The sequence below is a fragment of the Sorex araneus genome, chromosome 3 (genome assembly GCF_027595985.1).
Source record: "Sorex araneus isolate mSorAra2 chromosome 3, mSorAra2.pri, whole genome shotgun sequence".
NCBI lineage: Eukaryota > Metazoa > Chordata > Mammalia > Eulipotyphla > Soricidae > Sorex > Sorex araneus.
Window position 1 is genome coordinate 153,191,986 of NC_073304.1, and position 8,581 is coordinate 153,200,566.

Below are 8,581 nucleotides of genomic sequence, written 5' to 3' on the forward strand. Positions count from 1 at the left end.
AATTCCTTAGTGCAAAGCCAGGAGTAAGCCCTGACCATAGCCGGTGTGACCCAAAAAAGCAAAAAAAAAAAAAAAAAGAAAGAAAGAAAGAAAGAAAGAAAGAAAGAAAGAAAGAAAGAAAGAAAGAAAGAAAGAAAGAAAGGAAGAAAGAAAGAGGTGTCTCAGAAATTGCCTTTTTAAATTGGGTGGATGCTCGAAGAACAGCTCTCCCAATAGTCTGGAAAAAGGTTCAGCCTGTTTGAGTTGAGCAGTGGCCCTTAACAAAAGAAAAGCTTAAGGCTTTATATGAATTAGTTACAGAACAATTTGAATTGGGACATATTGTTTTCAGCTCTAGTCCCTGGAATTCACCAGTATTTGTTAACAAGAAAAAGACTGGTAAATGGTGAATGTTAACACATCTAAGAAAAGTTAATGACTGCATGGAACCAATGGGCCCTTTGCAAATGGGCCTACCTAATTTGGCCATTATTCCAAAACAGTGGAATATTCTTATAGTTTGATCTAAAGGATTGTTTCTATACCATCCCTTTGAGAGAAGAGGATAGAGAAAAATTTGCTTTTACTGTGCCTTCCTTAAATAGTGAAACTCCTGCTAAAAGATATCACTGGACTGTTTTGCCTCAAGGGATGATGAATAGTTCCACTATGTGTCAATATTTTGTTAATCAACCATTGTATAGAATTAGGGCACAGTACCCTGAAGTCAAAGCTATTCACTAGATGGATGATATTCTAATCACGCTCTACCTCAAATAAATTTGCAGAAAGTTTATGAAGCTATAACTTACGAACTAGAGTCTGGATACCAGGCCAGGTAGAAAGGTGGGGAGGAGGTTTTGCTTTTATTTCAACAAAGACCATTTTTGGTGTCCTACCAGAAGACTATAGCTTCTCATTGAATAAGGGATGGCAAATGAAAAAACTGCAGCATGGATTTCTTTTTTATAAATTTTTGCCTGTTTTGTAAAGACAAAAGTGCTTCTCTTTTGACCCAATTTTAACAAGCAGGAGACAAGATAGTTAGAATGAGAAATGGGGGATAATTCCAATCCGCTGACAGGAAATTTTTACCCTGGAGACTGCCCTTCCTTTCTCTGTCCATCACTGTTTTTGTTTTTCCTGATTCTTGCAGGGTGAGATCAATCGATCAGGTATATATGAATGCACATGTACATGTGATCTTTGTTGTCTTTCTGTATGTCTGTGTGTTGAGTGTTAAAATGTTGAAGTCAGATTGAAATCTGAAGTGGAAATCCTTGTAACTGGGCAAACACCCCCAACACAAAGGTTAGTAATATGTAATCCAAAAAGTTTGTGTGTTTTTTGAGCTTATTAGACAAAGATTTATACAAAGATTAGATAGTGGCGCTTACAGAGAAATTTATATTCTCAATCTAAAATATTTTATTGTTGGGGCTGGAGCAATAGCACAGCGGGTAGGCCGTTTGCCTTGCACGCGGTCGACCCGGGTTCGGTTCCCAGCATCCCATATGGTCCCCCGAGCACCGCCAGGAGTAATTCCTGAGTGCATGAGCCAGGAGTAACCCCTGTGCGTTGCCGGGTGTGACCCAAAAAGCAAAAAAAAAAAAAATATATATATATATATATATATATATATATATTGAAATATGCTGCCACGAAGGAAGAATTGTAAAACTAGAGCATGAAACTAAGATGAAAATTGTTAAAGATTGGTATAGAAAGTTCATGATTTGAAATATCTAAGGTATAGGAACTATTGAAATTAAGTAAAAAGATGTTTTCCTCATACTTTGTAAAAGTGGTACAAGTTTTTATTATGCTAGTACAGTTTTCTCTCTAAATATTTACATTATGTTTTTTGTTTGTATCTGTATAGTATTCAGCTGTTAAAAAGAAAATTGAAATAATTGTATATAAAACAGGTTCAAAAGGTACTGGTTTAGCTCAAAACAAGTTTTAAGAGATAACAAGTTTAATATATAAGACTGGATAATATTCCATGCTTATTTTATTGGAACATCTATGAAGTTTGAGGAGGAAGTTTCTATTTTTACTTATGGATGCCAGTGATTCTTCTTTGGTCATGAGAGAAGAATCTGATAACGGGAGTGCTTCAGAAGTTAATGATTGTGCAGTCTCTTGACCATGAGTCTGGCTGTCTTCACTGGGGCCCTTGACAGTGGGGCGGGTTGCGTTTCCTTCCCCACCCTGACCAGAGCCCAAGCAGCCAAACACCCCTGAAAGCGCGGGTGGGGGCAACACGGGCGACCGGTGCTCAAGGCTAGAGCCAGACACGCTGTACGCCGCGACCCTCTAGCTAATTTTTAGAGTTAAGCGTACCAAGTACGAGATAAAAGCCTAAGTTTCTAAGATCCATTCTGTAAGAAAGCTCCTACAAGGACAACGTAACAGCACCATCAGTGAACGTGCGCAAGCATATTAATTCCTCGTGCCCAAAGTAAACGAACTGGAAGAGTCGTTGGCTCGTAAGCGTAGCCATGCCAGCTCCTTTGAGGGCGGGGTGGGTGGCTCTGAAAAGAGCCTTTGGAGCCTCGTCCCCGCAGGGACTCACTTGGAGCTGGTGTACTTGGTGACGGCCTTGGTGCCCTCGGACACGGCGTGCTTGGCCAGCTCGCCGGGCAGCAGCAGGCGCACGGCCGTCTGGATCTCCCGCGACGTGATGGTGGAGCGCTTGTTGTAGTGCGCCAGGCGGGACGCCTCGCCGGCGATGCGCTCGAAGATGTCGTTGACGAAGGAGTTCATGATGCCCATGGCCTTGGACGAGATGCCCGTGTCGGGGTGCACCTGCTTCAGCACCTTGTACACGTAGATGGAGTAGCTCTCCTTGCGGCTGCGCTTGCGCTTCTTGCCGTCCTTCTTCTGAGCCTTGGTGACAGCTTTCTTGGAGCCCTTCTTGGGCGCCGGGGCGGACTTGGCAGGCTCAGGCATAGCGGGGATTGCTGCTAAAGCGCCGAGCAGGAGACTGACGCGAGCCGCGAGACAAGACGGAGGCCGCGGGCAATAGCTCGCTACTTATAGCGGTCGCATGCAAATGAGGGTTCTGGCGGCCGCACGCTGCCATTGGCCAGTTCTCAGCAGCAGCAGCAGGGGCGCGAGGGACGGGATTATGTAAACGAGCGGATCAGGGCCGGACCGCCCTATTGGTCGTCAGGGCAAGGTTCGCTTCGTCCAATCCCAGCGCTCCGGAGACGGTCGCGCTCCTGCCTATAAAAGGGCAAAGCGGCGGCGGCTTGCGGACGGCTCTGACCGGGTGTCGGACGAGAGGTCTGCCGCGCGTGTTCCTGAGTGAGGAGGCTGGTCTGCCATGTCGGGTCGCGGCAAGCAAGGAGGCAAGGCCCGCGCCAAGGCCAAGTCGCGCTCGTCCCGCGCCGGGCTGCAGTTCCCGGTGGGGCGGGTGCACCGGCTGCTGCGTAAGGGCAACTACGCCGAGCGTGTGGGCGCCGGCGCGCCCGTGTACATGGCCGCCGTGCTCGAGTACCTGACGGCCGAGATCCTGGAGCTGGCGGGCAACGCGGCCCGCGACAACAAGAAGACGCGCATCATCCCGCGCCACCTGCAGCTGGCCATCCGCAACGACGAGGAGCTCAACAAGCTGCTGGGCAAAGTCACCATCGCGCAGGGCGGCGTGTTGCCCAACATCCAGGCCGTGCTGCTGCCCAAGAAGACGGAGAGCCACCACAAGGCGAAGGGCAAGTGAGGCCGCGCACGACCTCCCGCCCGCAATCAAAGGCTCTTTTCAGAGCCACCCACTGTGCCAGAAAAGGAGTTGTCCACGGGTCGTGTTCTGGGGCGGCGGGGCCCGAGGCAGGGCACGGCACGAGGGAAGGTGGGGAGAGGCCAGTCCCTGGAGCCCGCGCGGGCTCTGTGGTCCCCCAGCACATTGCGGGGTGGGAGGGGAGGGGTGTTGGCTGCAGAGCCTCGCGGCCGGTGCTCGGACAGAGTTGACCTGCTACAGCGCGGCCCGCTCTGGCCCTTGTGTTCCGCGACCCGGGACTCGTCCCACCCAGTGTCTCCGGGGAAGTTGATCCTGAAGGGACGTTCTGCCAAGCGAACCCGCAGCTGCCGGTCCCGCGGCCGGGGCGGGGCTGGAACGGGCTCCACCGGTTTAGTTTACAGTCAGAGCGCCTTCGCGGCGGGCACAGGGGGCGGCACCGTCTTCCGAAGTCCGGGTCGCTGCGGCCCATCCGCGCGACCTCACCGGGGGTTCCGGCAGACCACTGGGACGACTGGGCAGGCAGATAGCGTCTCGCTCAGAGACGCTCACGCTGTGCCGTTCCAAGAGAGCGAAGAGCCCGCGACCAGACCGTGGAATGTGCGGGCGAAACGCGGGGAGGAGGGGAGAAGGGAGAGGTGGGGAGAGAGACAGAGAGAGACAGAGACAAGAGAGGAGAAAGTGGTGTGAGATAGAGACACAGACATAGAGACAGAAGAGAGAGAGCGAGAGCGCGCCCGCGAGCGCGCAGAGGGTTATCCGGACCGGGCCGCGTTAGGCGCGGGCCAATCGGTGCCCGGCGGGCCCGTGACGTCAGAACCAATGGGCGGCCAGCGCGGGTCTTTCAATTGCCGCCCTGCCCAATGGGGAGAAGGCTGCCCCTATAAAGAGTGGAGCGGCTGGCCCAGACCTCGCTGTCGTCGCTTCCCCGCCGAACTCGTTCTCTTGTGTTCGCTATGGCTCGGACGAAGCAGACCGCCCGCAAGTCGACCGGCGGCAAGGCGCCGCGCAAGCAGCTGGCCACCAAGGCGGCCCGCAAGAGCGCGCCGGCCACGGGCGGCGTGAAGAAGCCGCACCGCTACCGGCCCGGCACCGTGGCGCTGCGCGAGATCCGCCGCTACCAGAAGTCCACCGAGCTGCTCATCCGCAAGCTGCCGTTCCAGCGGCTGGTGCGAGAGATCGCGCAGGACTTCAAGACCGACCTGCGCTTCCAGAGCTCGGCCGTCATGGCGCTGCAGGAGGCCAGCGAGGCCTACCTGGTGGGGCTCTTCGAGGACACCAACCTGTGCGCCATCCACGCCAAGCGCGTCACCATCATGCCCAAGGACATCCAGCTGGCCCGCCGCATCCGCGGGGAGCGGGCTTAAGGCGCGCGCATCGGGTGCCAAGGTTTTCCATCGCACCGAACCCAAAGGCTCTTTTCAGAGCCACCTCCCCACGCACTCGGAGGAGCTGTGCCGCTGTTTGCCGTGAGGACTCGGGCGGGCTGGGCAGAACACTGGGCCTCCGGGTCGACAGACGAGTGCGGCAGGAATGGGGCTAGGTAGGGCCCTTTCCCGCCCCACCCTTTTGTTTGCGCATTTCCGCCCATTCCCGCCTTTGCCTTTTGCTTCGGCTTCGCTGCCCTCCGGACATAGCGTCACGGAGGAACAGGTCTCGGTGGCTGGCGCTTAACCGGGGCTGTCATCGTCCACCGACGGCAGGAAGGGCAGGCTTGATAGGAGCGAGCGAGCCGAGTTATTCCAAGATCCTGGGGTACTCGGCGGCAGCGGGAACACAGCTCCGGGGCTCAGCCTCGCGTGTCTCGGAAGCGGCTGAGGGGACTGCGCGGGTTTCCGGTCGCCCGCCCGCTTCCCTGGTGGCTGCGGGTGGCCCGTCCAGGACCCGTCCCGGACCCGTGGGCAGTGCCTGGCTGGGGATGCCGGTACCCACATGTTCCCCGAAGCGGGAAGTTGCGATTTCGGAGCGGGGCGGGCATTCCCGTGTGGGCCCCGAGCGGAGGGCTCCCCACTCAGGACGAAGGGTGTTCTCAGAGAAGAGTAAGTTGTGACTTTGGGGGGGGGTAGTTGCAAGGGCGGTGGTGTCCCCTGCCCTGCACCCTCTGTCCCCCTCCCCTCTCTTTCGGGCGAACCACTGTTTCAAGCGTGGCTTCAAGCGGGGGCTGGGAGGGGGGCGCTTTGCCTTCGCAGCGCCAGGGTCCGATGAGAAAGGATGTTGCTCTTTGCGCAGAATGGAAATCAGTGCCCCCGTGTGTAGAGAAAAACGGCATGGTAGAAACTGGTCTTCTGTGTGTCGTAGAGGGGAAGTACACAGCAGACACCCTGAGGTTCCGTGACACCCTTCTTGGAGGGACACTTGGGGACCAACCTCCGCCCTGCCGGGTGCTCCCAAGTGGGTCCCTTCCGCAGACACCCGAGTCCCGGGCTCTTGAAAAACCTGGCATCTATGTCCTTCACATAGGACCTTTCCCGTCTCCAGCTCATCTGGGAGGACCTTGGGCAGTGTTGCCGGTGTCCGGGACCGAGAGGGTCACCGGCAAAGACGGCGTTCGCCGCTCACGGGAGGTTAGGGGGAACACGCTGCCCACAGCCGCCTCCCCCGGAGCCCGACAAGGGCAGCCCGTGACACAGCTCTTCCGGGACTCCGTGGTGGCCCTGAGAAGGGCCTTTGGGGTGAGCCACGTCTGCAGCGACGGCGGCTCAGCCCCCGAAGCCGTAGAGGGTACGGCCCTGGCGCTTGAGCGCGTACACCACGTCCATGGCCGTGACCGTCTTGCGCTTGGCGTGCTCCGTGTAGGTGACGGCGTCGCGGATCACGTTCTCCAGGAACACCTTCAGCACCCCGCGGGTCTCCTCGTAGATGAGACCCGAGATGCGCTTCACGCCGCCGCGCCGGGCCAGGCGCCTGATCGCCGGCTTGGTGATGCCCTGGATGTTGTCTCGCAACACCTTGCGGTGCCGCTTCGCGCCGCCCTTGCCCAACCCCTTCCCGCCCTTGCCCCGGCCAGACATGACCGCAACGCCCGGAGGACAAGCTTCTGCCGCCGCCCCTGCCCGAGCCGCGGCCGCTCAAATACGCCCCCTGCGGACGGACCTGAGTGAGAACCGCGGCGCGTCCGCCCCGCGCGCGGGAAACGCCCTCCGGCCCCGCCCGCTCCTCCGGACGCCGCCGGGGCCCCCAGGCACTCGCCGACGCTCGCAGCGGCCGGCCCCCGCGATCTCCCGCGGGACGGGCCGCTCTCGCGCCCTCTGCTCCGCGGCGGCCGCCAGCTTTGCACTTAGCGGGTACGGGGCGGCCCTGGTGGGAGCGTGACGGAACCAGAAAGGGGGAGGGGGCGAGAACCCGGATCGGGGGATCGGGGGGGAGTCCCGCCCCAGGAGCCCGAGCCTCAGACGACCGAGCACGAGGTCATCCAGGCAGCCCCACGGGGTGTGTGTGTATCTCCGGCTGGGAGGGGGCATTTAGGGACAGCGACACTCTCCCCTCCCCCCACGAGGGCAGCCCAATGGGGTGTGGTGTGTCTGCGGGAGAGATGGGACAGCGACACTGGTCCCGCTCTGGGGTCGAGCCCTGTGCAGCTGGGGACCCCCAAGCACTGTCCTCTAGAGCGTGAGGAGAAAACCGCTTCCGCGAAGGCGACTGACCGTGCTCTGTCTGGAGTGCTCCGCAGCCACCCACCACAGCCGGCCCTTAGCATAAGAAAGTGATAAACGGCCCTGCAGACCCGCGGCTTCGGCCTGGGGCCGGAGTCCTTGACTGAGCCGTGGGTCTTTGGGCCAAGGAACAGCTGCTCCCTTGTGCAGTCGGTCCCAGGTGCTGCCCAGGAAAGACCGGTTGGGGAATCCCACTCCCAACCTGTGTTCACGCTCCCAGCAGAGCAGAATTCTCCAGATGACGTGGTTTCTCCATCATCAAACATCGGCCTCCAAAAAACAGTGATTGCTTAAGTAGATCTATATGCCTCGTTTCACCTCTGCTTCTGATTACTTCCGTATGTATGGAGTCCTAAACCTGCATCTTTGTCTGGACTCAGTACAGTCGTTTTAAACTGGAGCCTCAAAATGGTGATATGTTTGAGGGGGACCTGAGTGGTGGCCAAGGAGCCACCCTATATGTGCTGGGGCAGCCCTCCCTAGAGCCTGTGATTCAGTGCTGGGTCCCCGGGGTGGTGCCCCGGATCACTTGTAGCCGGCCGCAAGAACCCGCATAGTTGGGGAGTACGTGTTAAGATAAATGAGAAAGTTAGGGGACCTTTCATTCCAGAATGCTGCCTTCTGGAAAAATCTCGCGCTGAGAGAGCCCATTACAAAGAAGTTTGTTCCCATATACTAAGGCCTCCAATGCATAAATGTGAAGCCCAGACAGATTAAAATAGGCATTTGAGCAAAGAATGTTGTTTTTCTGATGATGATTACCGATCCTGTATTGTATGTGGAGGACAGCCGGGCTCTCTGTCTATGAGGCTGTGAGCCCCCTTCACCCCATGCTTTCTCATTTCTTCCTTCATCCTCACAGTGTCCCTGCGTCGGGCCTTTTCACCAGACTGGTCGCAGGCGCTCTCTGTTCTCTCCAGACTCATGTTCCAGTGTTTACAGTCTCCAAAGTGTGACTTGTGGGACTGAGGGGAATCGCGGTCACTCCAGTTCAGTCTGTCCTTCCTTCTTCAGCCCTCGTCAGGGTTCCAGGGCCAGACCCAGGTTGGCCTTATTGTTCCATTATCCTGTGATTTTTTTTTTTACTGTTGTTCCACCTAACCCCGCTCCCATCCCCCCCAAAAAAAGATGTTTTAGTACGATTCAATTCAGGAGCATCCATATCTCCTCAGATCTCCGTCAGAATAGAGACAAAATTCAGGCTGATTTT

The 8,581-nt window shown here is 56.5% G+C and overlaps 3 protein-coding genes across 3 annotated transcripts; 1 reads left to right on the forward strand and 2 right to left on the reverse strand.

Moving 5' to 3' along the window:
- Nucleotides 1–2,417: 2,417 nt before the first annotated feature.
- On the reverse strand, nucleotides 2,418–2,942 carry LOC101546841 (histone H2B type 2-E). The gene has a single exon (XM_004618050.2). The coding sequence runs from the start codon at nucleotides 2,932–2,934 to the stop codon at nucleotides 2,554–2,556; it is 381 nt and encodes a 126-aa protein (XP_004618107.1). The 5' UTR covers nucleotides 2,935–2,942; the 3' UTR covers nucleotides 2,418–2,553.
- A 335-nt stretch (nucleotides 2,943–3,277) lies between these two features.
- LOC129403291 (histone H2A type 2-A) lies at nucleotides 3,278–3,848 on the forward strand. The gene has a single exon (XM_055129973.1). It carries the CDS (start codon nucleotides 3,311–3,313, stop codon nucleotides 3,701–3,703), a length of 393 nt encoding a protein of 130 aa, XP_054985948.1. The 5' UTR covers nucleotides 3,278–3,310; the 3' UTR covers nucleotides 3,704–3,848.
- A 1,254-nt stretch (nucleotides 3,849–5,102) lies between these two features.
- LOC129403295 (histone H4) lies at nucleotides 5,103–7,023 on the reverse strand. The gene has a single exon (XM_055129976.1). The coding sequence runs from the start codon at nucleotides 6,727–6,729 to the stop codon at nucleotides 6,418–6,420; it is 312 nt and encodes a 103-aa protein (XP_054985951.1). The 5' UTR covers nucleotides 6,730–7,023; the 3' UTR covers nucleotides 5,103–6,417.
- Nucleotides 7,024–8,581: the final 1,558 nt, after the last annotated feature.